The 26,237-nt window shown below is 46.6% G+C and overlaps 1 protein-coding gene across 2 annotated transcripts; it reads left to right on the plus strand.

The window, feature by feature from the left end:
* Positions 1-1,450: 1,450 nt before the first annotated feature.
* On the plus strand, positions 1,451-26,235 carry IKBKB (inhibitor of nuclear factor kappa B kinase subunit beta). Of its 2 annotated transcripts, none has more exons than XM_030538520.1 (22): positions 1,451-1,548; positions 1,835-1,954; positions 2,588-2,682; positions 4,833-4,950; positions 5,768-5,837; positions 9,783-9,886; positions 11,178-11,267; positions 11,672-11,796; positions 12,440-12,547; positions 12,874-13,003; positions 18,035-18,229; positions 18,491-18,599; positions 18,998-19,121; positions 19,501-19,652; positions 19,760-19,821; positions 20,937-21,046; positions 21,312-21,361; positions 21,968-22,067; positions 22,302-22,449; positions 23,108-23,235; positions 25,075-25,165; positions 25,543-26,235. In XM_030538520.1, the coding sequence occupies exons 2-22, from the start codon at positions 1,853-1,855 to the stop codon at positions 25,609-25,611; spliced, it is 2,280 nt and encodes a 759-aa protein (XP_030394380.1). In that variant the 5' UTR covers positions 1,451-1,548; positions 1,835-1,852; the 3' UTR covers positions 25,612-26,235. The 2 variants fall into 2 exon arrangements, with proteins under 2 accessions (XP_030394380.1, XP_030394382.1); XM_030538522.1 differs by having other exon boundaries at positions 9,783-9,871.
* The last annotated feature ends 2 nt before the right edge of the window (positions 26,236-26,237 follow it).

Genomic DNA, 26,237 nt, shown 5'->3' on the forward strand with positions numbered 1-26,237 from the left:
AGTGGTGCACTGTGGGATACCGCCTGGAGGCCAATACCGTCGATTTGCTGCCACACTAACCCTAATCCGATATGGTAATACCGATTTCAGCGCTACTCCTCTCATCGGGAAGGAGTACAGAAACCGGTTTAAAGAGCCCTTTATATCAATATAAAAGGCCTCTGTGTGGACGGGTGCAGCATTAAATCAGTTTAACGCTGCTAAAATTGGTATAAACGTGTAGTGTAGACCAGGCCTGTATGTCAGTCAGAGACCCCTGTTCTGATTACCTGCCTGGCTACAGGTAGAATTCACCTATCTTAGGTGGCAGATGAGAAATGACAGTTTTCAAGAGTCAGATCTTAGCAATTGTCTAGGAGGGTACTAGTGAGAAAAACAAAGCTCTTGATCCCTAAGTCTGCTGTAATCTCTCATTTCAGAGAATTTTAAAAACTATAGTGCTTCAGAGCTGAACTTCTTTCCTCCTTGCTGCAGGGTGTGAACAAGATAAACAAAGGACTGGCTCTGCAGGGAAGAGGAACTGTGACTCAGGTGCCTGTCTTTCCTATTCTCTGAGCTCACCAGGCTTTTGAAAAGCATCTCTGCCACTCTCTGGGTGAGTTGTCACAATGTTCTGAGTAGTGGAGCACAGTGGGTGGGAGGGAGAGATGGATGAGGGGGGAGAAAAGAGCCAGGGAAGGGAGAGATTGTGATGAGCAGCAGGGAGAGTGTGGGAAAGAGCAGGCAGTGACAAGGAGTGTGTTGGCCATTGAGTAAGACATTCTTTGCTGTCCTATTAGGTCTCATTTGCGAGAAACCAGTGGTACCACAATTATTCTATTGATTTAAATAGCTTGTCCCAGCCTTCCTGGGGGAGAGGAGAACTCATGCCTGCAGAAAAATTGCTAGAGCCAAGAGAGCTTGAATGAAGTACAAGGTAGGGTGTGCAAGGAGTGGTGCATGGCACTTGACTTGGGGTTCCCTCCTGCCTCACTCACCTTGTTATCTTTGTTACCTCCCATTACAGCAGAAACAGAACATGTTATTAAATCAAGCAAAGCCAAAAATAACTCCTTGGAACTGAAGTGGTGTCTGCAACCCCAGCCATTTGTCTGGAAAGGCCCCGATGGGCCAAGCATTTACGTCCATTCGCAGTCCTATTGACTTGGGGCTTTGCGCCTGTTGCCAGTGATGTGACTCCGAGCCTCCCAGGCGCTGGAAGCTTTTTCTCCAGTCTCCCCCTCAGGCCAAACGCCCTACGGATTTGCAGCTTTGTTTGTGGCGCCCCTGCCTCTAACGCCGGAGAAATCGCTGTGCAGAAGCCGCGTCCGCGCTGCCGCTCGGGAGCCCGCGCCGGGGTCCCTGCTCCGACCTGCCGTGGCGCAGCGCGTCCCCGCGGCCGGCAGGGGGCGCCGCCTGGCGGCACCACGTGTCCCGTGAGGTCAGAGCCGGAAGCGCTGGCGGGAGCGCGCTGCTGCGGCCTTGGTGCCAGGCTGCAGCTGAGTCCCGCGGGCGGGGGCGGCCGCCGGAGCCTGAGACCCGGCAGCGCCAGGCTCGTCCCGCGGGCAGGTGAGGGGCGCCGCTGGGCCCGCTTCCCGCCCTTCCCCACCCGGGCCCGCGGGGCGGCCTTGCCGGGCCCGGCCGCGCTTCCCCCGGAGCGGAGACCCGGTCTCCTGGGCCGGTTCTTTACCCGAGGGCCAAGGCCGAACTGCCCCGCGCCCGGGTCTGTGACCCCCGGCAGATGGGCCCTGGTGTGGTGTCTTCGCCCGCCCGCCTCCTGTGTTGCCAACGTAACTCACTCACTCACAGGGAAGTTAATAAGGGGGTCTCTGTCCCTCCCCTTCTCGTACTTCAGCCACAGGCGTTCACCGCAATGAGCCGGCCTCCCCTGCAGATCCAGACGTGTGGCCCCTGGGAGATGAAGGAAAGGCTTGGGACAGGGGGATTTGGAAATGTCCTCAGATGGCACAACAAGGTAGGGGGTCCCTTTTCTCTGGGATGGGGGAGAGGCTACTGGGCCCTTATGCTCCGGTCGCATTCACCATACACCTCGGGAGCGAGAGCTTTCAGCCTCCAGCTCGCTCCGATCTCTTCCTCTGCTTGCAGCCTAGACTGTTCCCTTGGGTCTTGTAAGCAAATGGCTGCTGGCTGCTTCCTCTGATGTTGAACCCCCACAGCAGCTAAGGCTTATGGAAAACAACCAATCTGAGAAGCACTTCCTTGAGTTGTGAGCATGACAGCTCTGCTGGACTCTTGTTTCCGCTAACTTGGCCCCTGTTGACACATTCTGTATGAAAACAGGGTGAACTTCCATGATTCAGAATTTAGCCTCACTGTGGAGACTTGCAAGCATGAGCCTGAAATTCAGGGTACTATTCTGGTTTTGAGGAGATTTTTGGGGATAGGGGGAAGCATGAGCTGGTGTGTTCTGTTCTGGTGAATATTTGGTGCCCTAAATGACTGGCTCCCTGGGAAGGGCCTTGAAGAAGAGCTGAGGAGGATCCCCAAGAATAGCCTTACATTTTTTTGAGGCCGCTACACCTTCTGTTGGTCCTCACATCTCTGGTGGAAATATGTTTTTGTCCTAACTCTCTCCGTGTCTATACAGGAAACAGGGGAACAGATTGCTATTAAACAGTGTCGTCAGGAGCTAAGTCTCCGAAATCGGGAGAGATGGTGTCTAGAAATACAGATAATGAAAAGGTGAGCATTGTGTGATCCCTTACTCCTTGATATCTTGCTCAGCAGCTGAGGGCCTAGATCTGTGTGTAGAAGAGTCTGAATCCATGAGCGCGAGGAGGGAAGGGAAGGGAAGGGATGGGATGGCCACTGTCAAGCACTTTGAAGGTGAAGTCTGTTTCTTGACATGTCTTCTTCATTGACCATTCCCCAGAGGGGATGTGTTTTGGTAGGAATCAGTGCCGCTGCCTTTTATTTACTTCCTTCTGTTTGTGCATCAGCATCATCAGTGATGTGAAATAAGCTTTAGTAATTTGCTGCTGCTTCTGCAGAGACAGTGGGGAAACAAAAGTTTTTGGAGCGCTGTTGTGATAATTGGACCTACACATTTACCCTAATTGTGAGTTCAGCTGTAAAAAGTGAACAAAAGCTTATAAAAGGTCACAATAATTTATAATAATGTTATTGGGAAAAGGTGTGAAAGGGAGACAGGTTGAATTAGTCCACACAAAAAGGCCTACTGATATAATTGAAAAACTTTGTTAAAAGCATGCCTGGTAAACAAGACTGTGTGACACCAAAAATCTGTGAATGAAAGTTAGTGTGTTGGCAATTAGACCTAATTAGTGGACAGAGTAATGAGAAGGTGGGCTATCCCACTATCACTCCTTTTGGGGTCCTTTAAAGAAGGACTTCAGGGAAAAAGTCACTGGGCAAACTGCACCATCTCAGCTACTACCCCGTCCATTTCCTGGGATCCTTGTCCTTTGTTATCCTGACTCTGAGAGGTGTTCACCAGACTAGGGCAGAGGGAGGGACTCAAGGGACATCACCATCTCTACTGGCTTTGGCTGAAACCCAATCACCACCTGAGCTGTGAGCCTTTCTCTCCCCCGCCTCCTCCCCACATGTCCTTTTCCATCCCCATCTTATTTCTTCTCTTTTCTATCCCCCTCCTTTCTCTTTCCCCAAAAGGAGAATTATTTTCATTGTTAATACCTCTGAAGAGACTCTTACACAAGAGTACCTTTCCTTCTAGAAACTCTTCTCAGCGAAAGGGAGCAAGGGATGTTAATATGAAAGCCTTAGTTAAACCATTTGAAATATAGAGTATTCACTGTTTTCCCTTTTCTGTATCTTTAATAAAAGGCTAAAGTGGTGTTTAATATTGTTTGTTTGTCATGGCACTAAGCTGCCTGAGGTCTCTGTACAACAAACCATATTTAAGACTGAAACTCTTGTTAACATCTCTGGGCTCATATAGCCATCTAAATACAATAGGGCTCACAAAACCAGACCCATATTTTCAAAGGGGACTTTACTCAGACTCCATTTGAGAATCTGTAATGTAGCATGTGCTGCCTATAGTGCTTGTGAAGTGCATGCAGAAGGGTTTGTCATACAGGGAGATGCTTACAACACTCTTCAGCTTCCAGCTGAGCCCAGTTCAGCAGCAATGGGAATGCGGTGTGCTGAATGCAGGTCACATTTCTTGGGGGAGAAGGTCACTCACACCCCTTTTCTGAGGCTAAGTCCTGTAACTTGCATCCAGATCTGCCCCTGCTGCTGAGGTCCATGGAGTTTGGGGCTGTGTTTGGCCCCAGGAGCCTGGGGGCAGTACATGTTAGGGAGCTGCTTCATCTTGCACCTTCCTATTTGTTGTTGTTCCTGTGCTGTTTTCTGTGAGTGTCCTGCATATGCACTGAAAGCCCCATCAGTGCAAGTTACATGACTTTGCTAGGTACCCAGTTTCCAGGCTAACTTACCCCACCATTTATATCTCTGCTGAATCAGCCCCCTTTGTGCAGGCTGCAATGGGCTGAATGCAGCCCTGACTTCTCATGGGGCTAAGAGCAGGCTGCATGTCAAAGTTTGGATGCTGTAGAGAGAATGAGGAAACTGACAGCTGGGAGATGAGTTAGGACTAAAGCCCTGTCTTGAGGGGAGAGAGTAGATTGAGCAGGGTGAAGGAAGCTTTTGAAGTGCACTAGTTCTGTGTCCGAAGGGTTAAAGTCTCATTGTGACCTTCCTTAATACCTACCTGTGTGTGAGACTGTAAAGCTGTCATTTGGATGATCACTTTTCAGGATGCTGGCCCTTTCCGTTATTGCTGGGAGGAGGCTGAGATGAATTGGTTCCAGTGATCTCATGCTTCCCTCATTTCCTTTCCTCAGACTGAATCATCCCAATGTGGTGGCTGCCCGCGAAGTCCCTGAAGGGATGCAGAACCTTGCACCCACTGACTTGCCTCTGTTGGCCATGGAATACTGCCAGGGTGGAGACCTTCGCAAGGTGAGGCATTGGGCTGATGATTATGGGAGGGCAGGGGCTACTAGGGGAAGTGTAGGGTTTTTTCAGAAGAGGCTCAACTGTAGGTGATTCAGTGGGATTTACCCAGCTGCTTCCACATGCTATTGCCACCTAATCCTCCTGAACTGGGGCTGTGCCTGCTTGTGCCTCCTCTGAGCAAGTGGCAGGGTTGATCCCGGATGCATTTTTTCATCCTCTTTCTGGATTTTTATTAGAAACTTTCCATTTCTGTTGGGGGCAGTGAGCAAATGTGTGTCTGTGGGATGCACACATAGAGAGCAAGGGATGTGTAAGAGATAGAGAACAGGATGTGAGTATGGCCCAGAACATCCCATACCAGGTCAGTGGGTGAACCTCTGCCCAGAAGTGATAAGCTCCCAGCTGTCAGCAGGAAAAAGAACTTGTTCTTTTTGGTCTTGATGTTGTTTTTCTAACTTTTGCTAAAAGCCCAAATGCAGATAGTGCCCAAAGCACATGGCTGGAATTAGGGAGATTGGTGCTTGGCTGGCGGAGCCAACTGCTGCGGGACACGGGGGAGGAAGCTGTGAAGGGGTTTCTTCCTCCTGGAAGAGCTGCTGGAGAAGATGATGGCAATTTTCCTGTCTGTGGAGAGGGAAATGGTGCTTGAAGTTCTAGTTTTACTATTTAAGGACCCGATCCTGCAGACACTTACACATTTGAGTAATGCTGTTGAGTTCTGCATAGCTACTCACATCCATAAGCATTTTCAGGATTGGGGCCAAACCCAGGACTGGGGCACAGAGGAGATTAGTTTACACTCTGTTTTGATCCTCTGCAGTACTTGAACCAGTTTGAGAACTGCTGTGGCTTACGTGAGGGAGCCATTCTCATCCTGCTCTCTGATATCGGTAAGTGAACATAACAATAGCCATAGTGGGTCCATCTAGCCTAGTATTCTGTTTTCCAACAGTGGCTGATGCCAGATGCTTCAGAGGGAGCAAACAGAACAGGGCGGTTATCCATCCTCTGTCATCCAGACCTGGCGGCTAGCAGTCAGAGGTTTAAGGACATCCAGAGCAGGGGGTAGCATCCCTGACCATCTGGGCTAATAGCCATTGATGGAGCTATCCTCCATGAATGTATCTAACTCTCTTTTGAACCTATAGCTTTGGCCTTCACAACATCCTCTAGCAATGAATTTTACAGGTTGACTGCATTGCGTGAAGAAGTGCTCCTCTATATTTGTTTTAAACCTGCTGAGTATTAATTTCATTGGGTGATCCCTGGTTCATGTGTTATGTGAACAGGTAAATAACACTTTCTTTAGTCACTTTCTTCATACCATTTGTGATTTTTATAGACCTCTGTCAGATCTCCTATTAGTCAACTTTTTGCCAAGCTGAACAGTCCCAATCTTTTTAATCTCTCCTCCCATGGAAGCTGTTCCATACCCTTAATCAATCTTCTTGCTATTCTCTGTACTTTTTCTAATTTCAGTGCATCTTTTTTGAATGGGGCGACCAGAACTATATGAAGTTTTCAAGGTATAGGCATAAGAGGGATTTTATATAATGGTATTATATTTACTGTTTTATTATCATCTAGCCCTTTTCTAATTCTGTTAGCTGTTTTGATTGCTGTTGCACACTGAGCAGATGTTATCAGAGAACTATCCATGATGACTTCAAGATCTCTTTCTTGAGTGGTGGTAACTAATTTAGACCCCATTATTTTGTATGTATAGCTGGGGTTATGTCTTTCACTGTATATTACTTTGCATTGATCACCGAATTTCATCTGCTATTTTATTGTTGAGCCATCTAGTTTTGTGAGATTACTTTGTAACTCTTCGCAGTCAGCTTTGGACTTAACTATCTTGAGTAATTTTGTATTGTCTGCAAACTTTGCCACCTCATGGTTTACCCCTTTTTCCAGATCAGTTGAGTATGTTGAACAGCACTGGTCTTAGTACATATCCTTGAGGGACAGAACTATTTACCTCTCTCCACTGTGAAAATTGACCATTTATTCCTACTCTTTGGTTTCTGTCTTATAACCAGTTCCTGATTCTCTCTCATCCCATGACTGCTTACTTTGCGTAAAGCCTTGAAGGACCATGTCAATGGCTTTCTGAAAGTCTAAGTAGCTATATTCACTGAATCACCCTTGTCCACATGTTTATTGACACCCTCAAAGAATTGTAATAGATTGGAGAGGCATGATTTCCATTTACAAAAGCCATGTTGACTCTTCCCAACAAATCTTGTTCATCTATGTGTCTGATAATTCTGTTCTTTACTAGTTTCAACCAATTTGCGTGGTACTGAAGTTAGGCATATCAGCCTGTAATTGCTGGGATCACGCTGGGAGCCTTTTTTAAAAGTCGTCATTTCATTAACTATCTGCCAGTTATCTGGTATGGAGGCTGATTAAAGCAATAGGTTACGTACCGCAATTAGTAGTTCTGCAATTTCACATTTGAGTTCCTTCAGAACTGTTGGGTAAATACCATCTGGACCTGGTCATTTATTACTGTTTAACTTATCAGTTCATTCCAGAACCTTCTCTATTGACACCTCAGTCTGGGACAGTTGCTCAGATTTGCTGCCTAAAAAGGTGTGGGAATCTCCCTCATGGGAATCGCCGTTACATCCTCTGCAGTGAAGACTGATGCAAAGAATTCATTTAGCTTCTCCGCAATGGCCTTGTCTTCCTTGAGTAATCCTTTAGTACCTTTATCATCTAGTGGCTCCACTGACTGTTTGGCAAGCTTCCTGCTTCTGATGTACTTGCAAAAGAATTTGCTGTTAGTGGCTTTTGCTAATTCTTTCGTTTTGGGTCTGCCTAATGCTACTTTGTGGAAGCAGGGCCTGCTGCTGTCCCAATCTGGGAAGGGAGCCATTTTAGTTCCATGTGAAGTAGGTTTGTGACGCTAGATGCCTCCCCTTTAGATAGGTATCTCATAGAATTCTCCTTCCTGCCTTGCTCTGCAGGCCTCCTCAGAAGGGAAGTGGCCTATGACTTGTCTCTGCCATTGGGATGTGGAAAGCGGTGTGTTTCCTTTCCCAGCGAGAAATGTGCTCAAGGGATTTCTTGGGAGGTGCTAGGCAGGATGAGCGAGTTCCAGCTTGTGTTCCTCATAGGGATTCCCAGCTGCAGCCCATCCTCAGCGCTGGGGTAGGCTCCTCATCTCTGCATTGACTTACATTATCACCATAGCATCTGAGACTGATGGGAATGCACAACGACATTATAGCATTGTTGTGGACTGTTTGCTTTGAACAGGCCCCCTTTCCTCAAACATGTATCACCCTAAGTGACCTATGGTAATGAGGTGATGCCCCCAGCACAGCCACCCTCCAGTCCCCAAGCATGAGTATTTAGGGATTGTGGACAGGTGCACCTCAACGATCTCTGCTGTTGTGGTGACGCATGGGAAGGAACCCTCTCCAGGGCAGCCAGGCCCCCATCCATGTGGGTTGTTTGTGGCTCTTATGTAGGTCTTGGCTAATGCAGTGTATTTCGGAGGAAGGAGTTTAAGAAGTGCCTGTTGGGCTGGTGTGAGCCTGGGGAAAGAACAAGAGGAGGAGCAAACTGCTCTTCTTGGAGGCATAAAAGCTGAACAGAACCTTCTCCTCCTGCCCCTCACTCTGTGCACCTCTGGCCCAGTGACAGCTTCTGTTTGCCTCCCCTGTGCTCATTCTTGGCCCAAGGAGAGGCTGAGGACTGGTAAGAGGCGGTGGGTGTCATGCTGAGAGGACAGGTAGTGGAGGGGTCTAATGATCCAAGGCCCTGACCCTGGTTAGCTAGCAATGTTCCCTTCTTCTCAGTAATACCTCCTAGTGGCCCACCTGAAATCCTGAGATCTGGCCATGCTGGGGATTAGGCAGCATCCTAAGGGTTAAAGTCACCCCTGGAGTAGGGTGATTGTTGATGTCTCCCTGAAGTAAGGCTAAGCAGACTGATGGTCGTAGGGGAGTATGAGGGCACTGGATTCTCTTCTGTGCTCTGTGACGTGTTGCCTCATGAGGGATGTGGAGGCAGTGGGAAGTGAGTCCCTTTGAGTCAGTGCTGGGAAGGAAGTGCAGCTGCAGGCTATGGAAATGCTGCTAGCCTCTTCCTTACAAACAGCCAGAGTGAGCTGTGTCCCCACCTAACGGCTGCAGGGTTTTGCTCAGGGATTGGCTTGGCTGAACATGAAAAATGCAGACTTTGGTCCCAATTCTCCATTCTCCTTTGTGTGTTTCTCTTAACACACAAAGGGAGGAAGTAGCTCTGATCTACCTCTTTATGTCTCCCCATATCCTGGGATGATCATGTTGGCTCAGCATAGCTGGAGTGTATCGGCCTTCCAGCCATGACTCTGTCCCCGGGCATGTCCTCTGCCTTAGGTGTGACCCTGGACGCTGCAGAGATGGCTATGCCAGCTGGATGTGGTTGAAGTATTCCCTGGTAGGGAGGGCTGCAGCCAGCTAAAGGACTGAGGGCAATGCAGACCTGGCCTGGCACAGTGGTCACTGGGTCATCACTTCCTCTCTCTAAGGTGGACTTGGCCCTTACAGCCCCTCTCCCACCTGGAGCCTCATTTCCTCCCTGCTGCAGCTCCCCTTGGTACCTGTCTCCTGGGGGGATGCCAGGGGGAACTAGATTGGGATAGGGAAGGGGTCAGTGCGGGTTTTCCATGGATGTGATGGCCAAACCTTCTCGTTGTACTGCATCCCCAACCCTGTCCTCCCTCATTGTAATCTCCTCTCAGCTGTGTTTGCCTTTTAGAGCCTGCAGGCTTAAGCCCTCTGGAGTAATGCTGGGAGGTGTTAGTTGTGCTGAGTAACAGCTGCCTCTCTCTGTCTCAGCCTCTGCTCTCAGGTACCTTCATGAGAACAGGATCATCCACAGAGACCTGAAACCTGAGAACATTGTCCTACAGCAAGGAGAACAAAGGGTGAGCAGGAGCCAGGTGACTTTGGCCATATAGACAGCGAGTGGAGTGTAAGGGTTGGAGCACGAAAGTGTGTGTGTGTGTGTGTGTGGTGAGTGAGTGAGTGAGTGAGACTGAGTGAATGATTAGGAGCTGAAGCTGAAAACATGATCCCTCTCAGAGATCTCGCAAGCTAAAATGACTAGCCCCAATGAGGGTATCTGAACGTGAACTGAGAGGTGGTGGTGGTGGGGTTCGTCTTGTAATTCTTGGTATTTATCCAAACTGCTAACTAATGATTTCTCTGAACATGGAAGTACTATGAGTTGTGTCCTTCTCTTTCCCACCCACCCCACCCTTTACAGACTAGGAAGTGAGGCAGAGAGGAAGTGACTTTGCTAAAGTGGTAATAGGTGTCAGATTTATTTAGAAATTGGCTGGGTGGTGTGTGGTTCCTGGCTTACAGACTGAGCTCAGACCACCAGATCTCTCTGCTTCTCTGATGCTTTGCTGATATGCAGAAACAAGTCCCACGAGGCTTTAGTTTAAACACTCTGTGCCTAGTCCTGGCTGTATGATGAAATGGTGGCTGGGCTGTTGTACTGTACTGCTGCAGACTGCCAGTCTAAGCATGAGTATTTGGACTGCCCTTTCCCAGTCAGGGCACCCACGAGGTGGCACATGACACCTCATGCAGTGGTTCCAAGGGACCATAAGCCATCTCTGTGCTTCCCTGATCCTGGGGCCAGGCTGGACCATGACATACACCAGAGTAACTAGGGAAAGTTATGGCCATGCCCACTTTTCCCAGGTCTCACCCCCTACATAGGGGTACCAGGGGTGCAGCACAGGAATTCTTATAATGGCTGTATCCATGTGAGGCTTCCCTTGTACCATGTGAGGCAGCACAGGAGTTCTTATAATGGCTGTGTCCATGTGCAGAGAGCCAGCACAGGCACAGGTCTGGCCATCTTTCTTGCTTCTCCTCAAGGGAGCAGTGAACATCTCAGGAAATAGAAATAAACTCCTATTCAAAGACCAGAATGATCCAGCTCTCCTAGGAAAGTCCCTCCATTCAGACTGGGCTTTATTGTAAGTCAGCAATAACATCTCGAGTTCCTTGCATCTCAAGCTCATAATGACCCTGGGGAGTGGCTTTATCTGCAGCTTTGTTCTCATGATCATGCAAGAGTGCAACACTGCCTTGATGCTTCCTGCCTTTCTCCCAGTGCTTCTGAGTACTGAAATCATCTGTTCTTTGTAGAAGTGCATGCTCTCATTGCAGAATGTGTTTTCAGTCCTCTTATTGCCTGCCATCTGTCTCTCTCAGTTAATACACAAGATCATTGACCTGGGGTATGCTAAGGAGCTGGATCAGGGCAGTCTGTGCACTTCCTTCGTTGGGACACTGCAGTACCTGGTAAGGAGTGGGTTTAGCTTGTAGCGTTGCTGTGACCAGCAAGGTCTGTGGGGAGGAGCAGCAGGAGGGAGCAGGCACTGTAATCTGGCTGTGGTGTGGGAGAGGAATCCCAACTATGCAGGTATGGATGCGTTTGGGATACACATGCTGAAGCAAAAGAACAGGCTGTATTGTTGCTCTTTGTCAACATTTGGGTTTTCACATTTCATTGCTAACTTCTGCTGCATAGAGGGTGTGAGTTTCATTAACCCCTAATGAGTCCAGTAAGGCTCCTGAGTGATAAAACACTTAGCATGAGCTTTCCAAAGTGATGTGCAAACAGTAATGAACATCCAAGGAGGCAGGTGCAGTTGAGGTCTGAGAAGAAGAGTGGCTTAATCTTTAACCTGTGTTGGCTAACCCAGGCACCAGAGCTGCTGGAACAGCAGAAGTACACAGTGACGGTTGATTACTGGAGCTTTGGCACACTGGCATTTGAATGCATAACAGGTTTCAGACCATTTCTGCCCAACTGGCAGCCTGTGCAATGGTGAGTAAGATGGGGCCAGAGAAGGAGGAGGAAGTCTCTGTGGCATCCAAACTACTGTCCTGTTTTCATGGTGTTTGAGGGAAGGGGTTCTAAATTTTAGGATTAATCATTCTGTGTTTCATGGCCTACTAGGGATTTGAACTTAGGCATTGTAAGAGCTTTCGTGGCTTCAAACACTTGACTGTCATGCAGGTTAGGTGGTTCCTAGGGCTAGTGGAATTAGTATCTCACCCTTCCCATTGGGGTGGGAGAGCTGATCCTTTCACTTGAGTGTTGAGTTGGCTGCCAGGCTCAGTCTTCCCTGGTAAATCTCTTTTGGACAGACCTACGTTATCTATGGGGCCAGTGGAATTGACAATCTTTGGGCAAACAGAATTAACCTGGAGCTGGAGCAGCATCAGCATATCTGCTGTCAGGTTTAAATACAAGTTGGGATGTTTTGCAGGGGAGTTGCAAATGGCTGGATAAGATACTTGGGACAGATTTCATTAGCTGTGTGTCTGTGTTTTCAGCAGCCTGTGTGTGTTGTGAAATAGGCTAGAGGCTAATGTGGACCCTGGGAAGGGTCAGGTGCAGTTGTGATCATGTAGAGGGCTTGCAGAACCTTCTTTACTTTGACACTGTACCTGCTTGAACTTTTTAGGCACACAAAAGTGCGACAGAAGAGCGAGTTGGATATTGTTGTCTATGAAGACTTGGCTGGAGAAGTAAAATTTTCTAGCAGTTTACCATATCCCAATAATCTAAACAGGTGAGACTCAAATGCACCTCATGGGGATAAGCTGGCTATGTCCTCCTGGGAATAAGAATGAGTCTGTTTTGTTTCTATGACCCTGCTGATCTGTTGAAAAGTTTAGTACCCAATGCACATGGTCTCATCTGGCTGAAGTTTCTGTAGATGAAAACAGGAGGATCCTGTTAGCTTGCTGTAGAAGGTTCCATGCTCCTTTCTCTGTTCTTTAGTTAAGAGATTATGGCGGGAGGTCTGAGCTTCGCATCTCTTTTTGTGGATGCCAACTGGTATGGCCAACTGAAACACGTCTTTCTTCTCTGGTTTTTCTTGTTTCTGCCTCATAGCATTTTGGCTGGGCGGCTGGAGAAATGGCTGCAGCTCATGTTAATGTGGCACCCCCGGCAGAGAGGGACAGACCCTGTTTATGGACCCAATGGCTGTTTCAAGGCATTGGATGATATACTAAACCTAAAGGTGAGTCTTGGGACTGGATTTTCATGGACAGACCAGTGTCCAGAGTGTGTGGCTTATGTTAGCCTATGAGAGAGAAGCTTGAGTCATGGGCTAGGGAAGGATGTGAAGAAACCCCATTAAGATGGGAGAGGCTGCTTTGTAAGAAGGAGAAGCCCTGCTGAGGGCTAGTCTGAGCAAGTATATCCACAAGAGTGAGTTTCTTGTTACAGCATGGTACTAAATAACAGTTATCATACTGATCTCTTACATCAGTAGATCTCAAAGCACTTTCAAAGGAGGTCAGTATTGTTCTCCCCAAATGCAGAGCTGATCCGCAGGGAGTAGAGTTGCAGTGCTGTCAAGTAGACAAAGAGTTGTGGCACAAAAATGGACAGGCCCCATGTTGGGAAGCTCCTTCTGTACTGAATTGGTCTATGTTGTGGTGCGATAGTGTGGATGGTTTATTTAGAGTCCCTGGGGCTGCAGACTGCTGAGCAGCAGAATGACAGCGTTTGGTCCTTCTGCTGACTTCAGAAATGTAGGACTGGAAGAGACTTGAAGAAGTCATCAAGTCCAATCCTTGGTGCTGAGGTAGGACCAAGTAAACCTAGACCATCCCAGACAGGTGTTTGACCAACCTATTCCTAAAAGCTTCCAGTGACGGAGATTCCACAACCTCCCTTGGAAGCCTGTTCTAGAGCTTACCTACTCTGAGAGTTAGAACATATTTTCCTAATATCCAACTTCGGTCTCCCCTTCCTGCAGATTATAACATTATTACTTGTCCTACCTTCAGCGGATATGGAGAATAATTGATCAACATCCTCTTTAGAACAGCCCTTAACATATTTGAAGATGGTTATCAAGTTTCCTCTGTCGTCTTTTCTCACGATTAAACATACCCAGTTTTAACCTCTCCGCATAGATCAGGTTTTCTAACCCATTTTTCATTTTTGTTACTTTCCTGGATTTTCTCCAGTTTGTCCATATTTTTTTCTGAAGTGTGGTACCTAGAATTGGACACAGCACTCCAGCTGAGGCCTGAAGTTGCCAAGTAGACCAGGACAGTTACCTCGACGCTCCTGTTAATACAGTCCAGAATGACATTAGCCTTTTTAGTAACTGCATCACATTGTTGATTCATATGTAATTTGTGATCTACTATAATTCCCAGCATCTCTTCAGCAGTATTACTACCTAACCAGTTATTTCCCATTCTGTAGTTTGTGCATTTCATTATTTTTCTTACTAAGTGAAGTACTAAGTACAACGTGAACTTACCTCTATTGAATTTCATCTTGTTTGTTGATTTCAGACTAATTCTCTGATTTGTCAAGGTCATTTTGAATTCGAATTGTGTCCTTGAAAGTGCTTGTAACCCCTCTCATCTTAGTGTCATCCAAATTTTGTAAGCCTAATCTCCACTCCAGTACTCAAGTAAAATATTGAACAGTACTGGACCCAGGATTGACCCCTGCAGTGTGAACCCACTAGATATGACCTCCCAGTTTGACAGCAAACTATTGATAACTACTTTTGAATACAGTCTTTCAATGTGTTGTGTACCAACCTTGCAGTAACTTCATCTATACCACATTTCCCTAGTTTGCTTATGAGACCCGCATGTGGGACTGTGTCAAAAGTGTTACTAAAATCAAGAAATATCATGTCTGCTGCTCTCCCCCTCTCCCCCCAATCTAGTAATTCTGTCAAAGAAGGAAATCAGCTTGGTTTGGCATGATTTGTTCTTGACAGTCTATGCTGGATATTACTTTTAACCCTATTATCCTCAACATGCTTAGAAGTTGATCGTTTACTTTTTCCAGTATCTTTCCAAGTATCAAAATTAGACTGACAGGTCCGTAATTCCCCAGGTCCTCTTTGTTCCCTTTTTAAAGACAGGTAGTATGTTTCCCTTGTCCAGTCCTCAAAGATAATGCTAATGGTTCCAAGATTGCTTCAGTTAATTCCTTAAGTACCGCAGGATGAATTTCATCAGGTCCTGCCCACTTGAGTAGATCTAATTTATCTAAATTTTCTTTAACCTGTTCTTTCCCTATTTTTGGTGTCTGTCCCTGGTCCCTTGATGTTAATAAGTGTGTTTGAGTATGTGGTTACTGTTTTAACCAGTTTAGTGAAGACTGAAGTAAAACAGGCATTAAATTCCTCAGCCTTATTGTCATCAGTTAGTAGCTAGGTATATAACTCTCTGATTTTGTTCCTACATGCTTGTTGTTTTGTACTCCTCTTTAGCAATTTGTCCATGCTTCCACATTTTTATTGTAATCCTTTTCTATTTCAGGTCATTTAAAGAGCTCCTGATGGAGCCATATTGACCTCTTAATATTCGTCCTATCTTTCATATCAGAATAATTTGAAGTTATGCATTTAATAGTGTCTTCTTGAGAAACTGCCAGTTCTCGTGAACTTGTTTAACCCTTAGATTTTCTTACTTACCAGTTCCAAGTTTGTTAAAGTCTGCTTATTTTGAAGCCACAAGGGGACCTAGATTTACTGGAAGCTGAAAAATAGTCACTTGGGCCTGGTCTACACTACGTGTTTATACCGAATTTAGCAGCGTTAAACCGATTTTAACCCTGCATCCGTCCACACAATAAGGCCCTTATTTCGATATAAAGGGCTCTTTAAACCGGTTTCTGTACTCCTCCTCAATGAGAGGAGTAGCGCTGAAATCGGTATTGCCATGTCGGATTAGGGTTAGTGTGGCCGCAAATCGACGGTATTGGCCTCCGGGCGGTATCCCACATGCACCATTGTGACCGCTCTGGAAAGCAATCTGAACTCAGATGCACTGGCCACGTAGACAGGAAAAGCCCCGCAAACTTTGGAATTTCATTTCCTGTTTGCCCAGCGTGGAGCTCTGATCAGCACGGGTGGCGATGCAGTCCCAAATCCAAAAAGAGCTCCAGCCTGGACCGCACGGGAGATACTGGATCTGATCGCTGTATGAGGAGACAAATCTGTTCTATCAGAGCTCCGTTACAGAAGACGAAACGACAAAGCATTTGAAAAAATCTCCAGGCTATGATAGAGGCCACAGCAGAGAGTCAGCACAGTGCTGTGTGACAAGCTTAACGGAAAGCCAAAGAATCAAATGGACGCTCATGGAGGGAGGGAGAGGGGACTGAGGACTCCAGCTATCCCACAGTCCCCGTAGTCTCTGAAAAGCATTTGCGTTCTTGGCTGAGCTCCCAATGCCTGTAGGGTCAAAAACATTGTCCCGGGTAGTTCAGGGTATATCTCATCAATTTACCACCCCTCCCCCACCCAATTGTTTCTTGCCATTGTTCAATGTCACTGTATGTCTACTGGATGCTGCTGGTAGACACGGTGCTGCGGCGCTGAACAGCAGCATCCCCTCCCGTTCCTTTCTTGATGGCAGACGGTACAAAATGGTGGAAAACGGTCATCATCCCGTGAGTGCTCCTGGCTGGCCTTGGTGAGGTCGGCTGGGGGTGCCTGGGTAAAAATGGGAATGACTCCCTGTCATTCCTGGCAGACAGTGCAAAATGTTAGGTAACCGTCCTCCTCATAGCAGCTGGAGCCTGAGCTCCATCAGTCCCGCCCCCCTTTCATGTCTAAAGAAAAGATTCTGTACTCCCTGGACTATCATAGCAGCTGGAGGTTGCCTCCCTCTCATTTTATCTTGCTAAAAAGTCAGTGTTTCTTATTCCTGCATTCTTTATTACTTCATCACACAAATGGAGGGACACTTCCATGGTAGCCCAGGAGGAGTGTGGGAGGAGGGAAGCAACGGGTGGGGTTGTTGCAGGGGCACCCCCTAGAATGGCATGCAGCTCATCATTTCTGCGGGATCTCAGGGGCTCTGACCCAGAGCGGCTGTGCTCTCTGGCTCTCTAGTAGACTTGCCCCATATTCTAGGCAGGACTGACTATTTTTAGACAAAACATAAAGAAGGGAATGACCCGGGGAGTCATTCCCGTTTTTGTCCATGCGCCCCCGGCTGACCTCAGCGAGGCCAGCCAGGAGCACCCGTGACAGCAGCAGACAGTACAAAATGATTGATAACCATCATCGCCACTTTCCAGTTGCAAACGGTACAAAATGATTGAGAACCGTCATCTCATTGTCAATTTACAATGGCAGACGGTGCAATAGGGATGGTAACCATCTCTGCTACCTTGCAAAGGCAAATGAGTGCTGCTGTGTAGCACTGCAGTACCGCCTCTGTCAGCAGCATCCAGTACACATACGGTGACAGTGACAAAAGGCAAAACTGGCTCCATGGTTGCCATGCTATGGCATCTGCCAGGGCAATCCAGGGAAAAAGGGCGCGAAATGATTGTCTGCCATTGCTTTCACGGAGTAAGGATTGAGTGACGACATTTACCCAGAATCATCCGCGACACTGTTTTTGCACCATCATGCATTGGGATCTCAACCCAGACTTCCAATGGGCGGGGGAGACTGCGGGGACTTTGGGATAGCTATGGGATAGCTACCTACTGTGCAACGCTCCAGAAATTAACGCTAGCCTCGGTACATGGACGCACACCACCGAATTAATGTGCTTAGTGTGGTCGCGTGCACTCGACTTTATACAATCTGTTTTACAAAACTGGTTTATGTAAAATCGAAATAATCCCATAGTGTAGACATATCCTTGGTAACAATTAAGAAAAAGTACTCTGGAAAACTATTCAGGGAGAATTAGCAATGGTTGATGTGGAAGGGCGAAGTCCAAGACACATTGGCTTCTTCCTGGCCAGCTGAGAAGAAGTATTCACAGGGATTTTCCTGTCTGTTATTCCACTGAGTGTCTGTGCCTCTCTCTCTCTCTGGTGGAGGGAAGAGGAGTTGCTGGTCCCGTTTTCTGTGTCACAGGGCCTCCCTTCTGTCTGATGCAGGTCAAAGATCTTGGCATGATGTTGCCAAGCAGCCCTAAAGTGGCCATATGGACCAAGTGTTCCTAGTTTCCTTCTCCATCCCCGGTCTTGAGTCCTGGCAACTCTGCTCAGCCATGACCTCCATGCCCTGGCTTCTTCCCATGTCCCACTTCTTTTCTTGCAGCTGGTTCGCGTCCTAAACATGGTTACGGGCACTCTGCACATGTACCCTGTGACAGAAGAGGAAACCTTGCAGACTGTGAAGGCCAGGATTCAGTCAGATACTGGTATTCCAGAGCAGGAGCAGGAGCTCTTGCAGGAGGCGGGGCTTGCACTATACCCTCAAAAATTGGCTATTCAATGTATGGCTGACAGCAAGGTGAGCCTGGGGCTGAAACTTGAACACTGCTAGCCAAGCCTGCACCTGCTGGCACCTGACCCTTGCACATGCACGCTGAGCACCTACCCAGCCTCACACTCCCTCCACCCTACTCTTGTTTTCACTGAAGCAGAGCAGCCCTCTCTCCTGCTGCTCACACTATCCTGGGCCATGGCGAGCTAGCTGGCTCTGGGTTATTTCAGTGGAGGCTGCTGTGGGATACTGTATCGGAGAGTACTGAGATAGGTCTCGTCTCTGCAGGTGAATGACGCCACGGACACAGACCTCCTTTTCCTTTTTGACAACCGTAAAGTTGCCTATGAGAGGCAGATCTTCCTACGGCCTCATCCAGAAAGTGTTGACTGCATCCGTAAGGACTTCCCCTGGGCATGGGTTATTTCCATAGGGAATCAGCGCAGAGTTTGCTGTATATGTGAGCAGTAGGGGGCGGACATCTGCTCTTGAGTGGAGTGGGCAGTGAAGCAGATTGTCATAGCATTCAATCTCTGGGGTGGGATTTAATTGAGAGTAGAGAAGAATCATGATCTGTTGTTAGACTCTCAAACTGTGGCCAGTTGCAGTGAAATAGCCTTGCTAGTGCCCCATACGGGATGTGATGGGCACAGAGACGTGGCTGTGTAAGTTCAAGAGGAGGTAGCACCCTATCTCAGACTTGGACTGGGTGCTAACTCCTACCCTGCAGCACTGCTCCTGTAAGTCGTGTTTTGTTTTTTTTTTAAACAACATATGCTCTCTCTATGTTTCCAGTTCAGGATCCAAAGAAGAATCTGTCCTTCTTCCAGCTACGGAAGGTGTGGGGTCAGGTCTGGCACACGATTCGGACTCTGAAGGAGGATTGTAACCTGCTTCAGCAGGGGCAGCGAGCAGCCATGTACAGTGGGGTCCCTTTGGGAATACTTAGCTCCACTTGGGCCTCCTGGCTAGAGGGGGATAACAGGAAAAGAAACCTTCCCTACAGTGATCCAAGAGTGAGGCACTATCTGGGAGGGGGAAGTTCTTGATAAAGGTGGAGTTATTTGCAATTAATGGAGAGCTAAGAGCTGCAGCCTCTAACCCTGTTGTCTTTGTGCCACCTCAGCTCCACTCAGCCCTGTTCATTTGTCTTGGTGACGCAGGAAAATGTGGGCAGGTCATGGGATCTGTACGTTTGAATGAGAGTGACTCTGAAAGCTGTGTGTGGGATCAGTTGGGACACTATGTGCAGCTCCTCTGGGGCTGGACCGACGTGACCCTTTTCACTTTCTCCACAGGATGAATCTGCTGCGTTACAATAGCAATCTCTCCAAGATGAAGAATTCCATGGCCTCCTTGTCCCAACAGCTGAAGGCAAAGCTGGATTTCTTTAAAACCAGCATCCAGATTGACCTGGAGAAGTACAGTGAGCAGACTGAGTTTGGAATCAGTGAGTACAGTCCCTGTGACATGCTGGGGACTCCTCCAATCTCAGCATGGTAGCTTCCTTTCCTCAAATGCAGCAGAGTAATGGACTTTTTTTTCTTCTTTTTTCAGCCTCTGAGAAGCTGTTGTTTGCCTGGAGGGACATGGAGCAGGCTGTGGAGCTTTGTGGGCGGGTATGTTTCTAGATTTAGGTTTAATTGCCTGCCTGGAAGAGGCAGCTTCCATTTCCATCTTCCAGTCCAGGGCTGACCTGGCCTGATAAACCAAGCCCTTCCCTTGTTTTAGGTTGAATCAGTTTTTCCTTGTCCATTGGCCTTTGCAGCCCTTTGTGTGTTGGGAAGGGTCAGGACAGAAAGATATGGAGGAGATAAGGAGATGATTCCTAATGGCTAAACTGAGAGATACTTGTAACAGGCCCAATTATAGACAAAAACAATTGTGCTGTTGCTGGGGTGATGAGAAGAGGATGTGGCTCACCAGGAAGTTAAAATTGAAAAGGAAAATGATTGGCTGGCAGTGCTCAGAAAGGCTGTAGGAATGGAAGTGTTAATACCAGATTCTAAAAGGGGATTCGTTAGCGTGTGTTCGCTTACCGGTCCCAAATACTGGGACTGAGTGACAGGCTAACTCGAGATGGCATCTGAAATACAGAATGTTAGACCCTGGTAGCTGTGCTGTGTCTCTGACCAGAAGCCTACTGAAAAGTGATTTCCTTTGGTGACTGTCCTCCTACCTGCCCACATACCATCTTTCCCCAGAATACAGGGGGACAGAAGGCTTCTGCCTAAGAAGGAGTCAGTGATCCTGTTTCCTGGCATTAGTATGTCACAGGTTGAAGTATACTCTGGGTGTGAGGACTGGGATGTTGATATCTGCAGGGTAAGGTTAAGGGTATTGGTGAGTGAGGTGAGAATTACAATAATCCTTCGGAGCAGCTGAGAGGAAATTTTGTTCCCCTTTTTATCACTAGTTGCAGGTTCACCTTAGAATGTGAACAAACAGTGTCTCTTCACCACAAGCTGAGCTATGGTATCCAAAGCAGCAAGGTCACTGGAAGGGGCCAGTCTGAGACGATCAAATCAATCTACTTGTATCAAAGGGAAATATCCCATCTGTCTTTGCACAAGGCCCTTCTTCTCTACTTCTTGCCTGTCTAAGGCTGCAGGATTGTGGATGAAAAGGGAAAGCAATTCCTGTTCCATTTAAGGCCAGTTAGAACCAGAGTCCCTAACCCTGTGGTGGGCCTATGTCTGGGGGCAATGTTATTAACTGAAGCGCCTCCTCTCAGGAGGAAGATGTGGATCAGCTGGTGAAGAGGATGATGGCCCTGCAGGCAGACATTGTGGACCTGCAGAGAAGCCCACTAGGGCGGAAGCAAGGGGGCACCCTGGAGGATTTGTAAGTTGGAACCCTCTCTAGCCTGTGGTGCTAGCATTTCTAGCACAGTGGCTCCTTTCTGAATGCAGACAGTCAAAGGCTCCTGCTCATCAGCCCAGACCACAGACTGGGTTGGCAGGGCCTAACAAAAAGCCAGCAGTGGATTGCTGACATAACCCAGCTGTCTGACAGCTGCATAGTCAGGTATGCGAAGGGTTTTTGAGAGTCCTTGAAGGGGCCAATTACAATTTGGGTTCCAGAGAAACATTTGTATCTTCTTTTGTAGGGAAGAACAAGCCAGAGAACTTTACCGGCGACTGAGGGAGAAGCCAAGAGGTAAAGAACCTGTAGCTATTGTTGTCTTGTCGCTGTGTGTGACCATTAACTGGAAAGAACAATAAACAGTATTGAGAATTCTCTATTCCAGGCCTGTGGCCCACACTCCAACAACAAATGATCTCTCTCCCCTTTTCCAGTTCCAAAAGAGCACTGCTACCCCTATCCCAATCATGGCTGCCTGGGAAAGAGATGAATGTCTATCAGAGATGGTCTAGACAGTATTTGGTCCCTGCCATGAGGGCAGGGAACTGGACTCAATGACATCTTGAGGTCCCTTCTAGTCCTACAGCCTATGAATATTCAAATCAGGGAGGCCAGCTTTACTCTCTTGACCAGCTGGCCCTAGCAGCTGGCTGCCTCTTCAGGATGATGCCATTTTGGGCCCTTCTCCCCAAACTACTGCTGAAGGCATGTGCTGTAGGCAGGACTCTTGCCCAGCCCTTCCTCCCTATGGCCACAGTATAATCTCTGGGCTACAGCTCCCTGCCAAGTGGCTTCTTTCCAAAGAGCTAGAGCATAGGACACAGTGCTACAGAAACAATGACTAATTCTTATAGTCTAATGAACCCCCACACGCTTTCTGATCCTTTTTCCTCTCTCTAGACCAGAGGACCAGTGGTGATAGTCAGGAAATAGTGCGACTGCTCTTGCAGGCAATCCAGACATTTGAAAAGACAGTCCGTCTAATTTATGCTCAGCTCAGGTGAGTCCCAGAACATCCATTTTATGAAAGATAGACAAGGAACATCTGGGCAGCCTTCTCACTTGCTCTTAGTACAATGAGGGGATGTATTAGTCTCAGTAAGATATATTCAGACAACTTCAGATTAAGAATCATGTTCTTCTCCAATTATTAGGAGTTAAACAGTTGGAGCTGATGGAGTTTCTAACTGACATAGTGCAGCTGCTTATCTGACCTGATTATTGTTCTTTACAGTAAGACAGTAATTTGCAAGCAGAAGGCACTGGAATTGTTCCCTAGAGTGGAGGAAGTGATGAACCTGATGAATGAAGATGAGAACACAGTTGTCAGGCTTCAGGAAAAACGACAGAAAGAATTATGGAACCTGCTGAAAATTGCTTGTGTGAGTGAAACAGAAGTTAATGGGGCCTATTAACCCTCTCTTTCTCCCCCCCCTCCCCTTTTGATGGTAGAGACCTGAACATAGCTGCAGTTGTTCATCCAAGAGCCTGCACTGGTTGTAGAACCCCTTCTTTGAAATGCTGTGGCCTGCAGCTATTTCATCACCAGTGTTGGGAATTTCACATGGGAAAACCTCCCCCCTTCTCAACACAATTATGCTCTGCTTTCTTCTTTTCCAGGGCATTTATACATTAAGGGGTGGGTGTGGTCCTTTTTAATTGCTATAAAGAACATACTATAAAAGATAAATTGTTGAATTCTGAGGGAAGATAATAGAACTGCAGTCAATATTCTGCAACTCTAGTGGGATGACCAGCTATCAAGGGCTAAAGGCAGCACCCAGAAAAATGCTGCATAGCTAGAGACTCGAGATCATGTTTCTTCTGACCTGAAGAACATGAGGTAAAAACTTGATATCCTTACCTCCCTCTGTTGAATTTGGTTTAAAAATCTGGGCCTAGCTTAGTATTAAAGAAAACCCTGAATCCTTACTTGCCATTAAGAGAAATGGCAGCACTTGCTCCTGGAAATAAGTTTATGTAGAAGTAAAATGCATGCAGTAATCTGAATCTGCCTTCCTGTCTGCCTTCTCCCTTCAGAGTAAGGTGCGTGGTCCTGTCAGTGGCAGTCCAGAGAGTATGAATGCATCACGGCTTAGTAACCCAGGTCAGCTGCTGTCGCAAGTCCCAGCTGTAACTTACAATTTACCAGAATCTATCAAGAAAAGGTAAAGTGAAGAATGATGGAGTTACATCCATGCATAAGTTAAAGTAATACATTGTTTATCTATGGTTACAGCTAACACCTAAGATTACTGTTAGTTGACAAGGATTTTTAAGATTACTTTGGGCATGTCTAGAGTAGAGTTGAAAGGTGCGTAAGTTCCAGCTCAAGGAGACATACACATTGTTACTCCTGGGGGAATTCTGTGCCAAACAATTAAATTTGCAAAATTCTGCATATTTTATTTGTCAAAATAACACAATATAATCACACCAGTTTCAATTATTTTTAGTAATTTATTTCAAAATAACTGCCAGCAAGTATGTCTGTAACAATACAGACTAAAAAGATTCAGAAATATTTTTTGACAAATAGATTCCTTATTAGCAATATTAATACAGAACCCTGTCATTCATTTAAACTACCATATAGAACCAGATTTCCTCCACCCCCCAAAAGTAGTGTAGAGTCAGGGGTAATGGAGGAGCTGAGAGAGAGGGAAATAATTGCTGGGAAGGAGCCTGGGTGTAAACTTGGAGGGTTGTTAGGTATGGGTGGGAAAAGTATGGAACTTTTTTCTTTTTGGGGGGGGGGGGGGGAAGAAATGGGTTGTTAGGTATGGGTGGGAAAAGTATGGAACTTTTTTGGGGGCGGGGGGGGGGGGGGAAGAAATGGACTGTTAGGGAGTTTCCCCCATGCAGACCCTGTGCCTCTCCCAGTGTCAGGCACATGTGGCCCAGCACCTCCACTCCTATTCAGTCCCTGCCCCAGTTTGTCCATCTCCGTTAGCCCTTATGAGCCCGTCTGACAACTCCTCACCCCCCCGAGTGTCACCTGACTTGACCTGCTGCAAAGGCTGCTCTTTTCCCTACTTGACTGGGAGCTACTGCTGTGTTCTATCACCATAGTGCCCTCTGGTGGGCAAAAGGCAGATCGGCAGTAACTTTTTCCTGTGCAAAAAGTTAATTATGCACAGCTCAATTATGTGCGCATGCAGTAGCACAGAATTCCCCCAGGAGTACTGCCTGGTAGCTTGATCAGAGGGGGTAGCTTCCCAGAATAGGATCCTATCTGAAACACTAGGTACATAGTCTGGGGCTAGGCTCTTCTGTGGCTTGTGCTTAGGGTGACCAGATGTCCTGATTTGTGGGTCTCTCTCTTATATGGGCTCCTATTACTCACCCCTGTCCCAATTTTTCATACTTGCTGTCTAGTCACCCTGCTTATGCTGCTGGATCTATGCTCTTATCTTGTTTTAGAGAGAACACACACAATTGGAATTTTACATCTTTCAGCTCCAGTGTAAATGTGCAGTTTTTGTGTCTAGTCAGTTCTGCTGTGGTTTCTGTCTCAGTAACAAGAAGCTGTGATATTAAAATTTCACTGTGAAACTACAGTGGCACTGAGAATTTGCACATTCACCCTAAAAACTGGGACAAGCAATTGTAATTGTGGCTGGTTTACAGGAGTAAAATGGAACCAATTCCTCCTTGGTTAATAGTCCGAGCCAGGCTTATTTTGCCCCATCAGGTAACATTCTAGTCCGTGTAAGAGTCCAGAAATAAATTTCCATTAATGCACAGGGATGCAAGCTTGATGCCATCTTGAATGCATTTTCTAGGTCACTTTACCAGTAAATCTTAAGGTGCCAGGGACTGCAATAACACTTTTAGTTGATATTTTACTAATCTGTTGCTGCCACTTACATTTCCCATCAGTTTAGTCTTGCTAGCCTGAGTACGTACATCCTCACATAGAGGTACCCCCTGGTGTACAGGTACCTGCAACACATGAGACTTTCAGTGTCAGTGAATGTATTCATTTGTGCAACTTTTCTTTTCAGTGACGGACTATTGATGGAATCTCAAAATCTCTGCAGCCAGTTAGAAAGTGTGATGCATGACACAATGAAGGATCAGGACCAGAGCTTTATGGTAACTATCACTTGAAACCATAAGCATACTTTTGGGAGGAGTGCTGGCCAAGTAATATTGTGGAAGCCAAAGGGCTGTAAGAAGTTTTGAATAGATTTTTAACACGCTGCATTCAGTAATAATTCAAATGGCAGAGGAGAGAGACCTCATTCCCTAAACAAAATGGGGTTACTGAAATAAATATTACAAGAGACTTCTAGACATGTCAGTAATACATTGTACGAAGAAACATCTAGTGCTTATGGGAAAAAATTTTCTGGGGCTAAAGTTTAAATGCCCAAAATGTGCTTATGGTATTTTCCTTTAAGAAAATCCAGTATCTTTGGGTTGGGAAGATGGCATCTAAATGCTAATTAGCGTTTGTGCTTCATTTTTAGTCTCTGGATTGGAGCTGGTTGCAGCTTGAAGGGGAAGACAGAAATAACCCAGAACAAACCCAGATGTAAAAATCCCATCAGTCACAGCTCAAGCCAGATAACATTTTTTACATGAGGCTTTTAAGCCTGACAAGTTACTATATGAAAATAAAATCCCTTGCATTCTATTTACACTGCCATCTAGTGGTTACACTGACATGTATTCCTATTTTTAAGGAAAGCTGGCAGCCTAATTTTAACAGACAAAATTTTGATTACTGTTTCTCCCCCACAAACATACTTCTCATCAATTTCATACCCACATGCTGTGTCTTGCTCACCCTATACAACAGCAGCTGAAGAATGCACCTGCTGTGCTACTTTTCCCTTTCTGGAAATCAAACTCAGTGTGTCTACACATAATCTTGTCTGAATGCCTTTTCCTGACATTTATGAAAAAGTACTGAATTTATGGATTTGGCTAACTATGCTGGGTTGCACTTTTTCTCAAGTGTAATATCTGTACTTACCTAATGTTTCCTGTATGGGAACGAACTACCTGAAATATGTAAACTTTTGGTTTGCTTTATTTGAATGTTAAATAAAATTTTAAAGGAGAAATTTTTCACTATACAAGTTTGAGAGTTAGGCCAATATACCCTTCATTGTGCCAAGTCCCTCAACTAGTGAACAATAAAAACTACACCTCACTGATG

This window comes from Gopherus evgoodei, chromosome 19, assembly GCF_007399415.2.
Source record: "Gopherus evgoodei ecotype Sinaloan lineage chromosome 19, rGopEvg1_v1.p, whole genome shotgun sequence".
NCBI lineage: Eukaryota > Metazoa > Chordata > Testudines > Testudinidae > Gopherus > Gopherus evgoodei.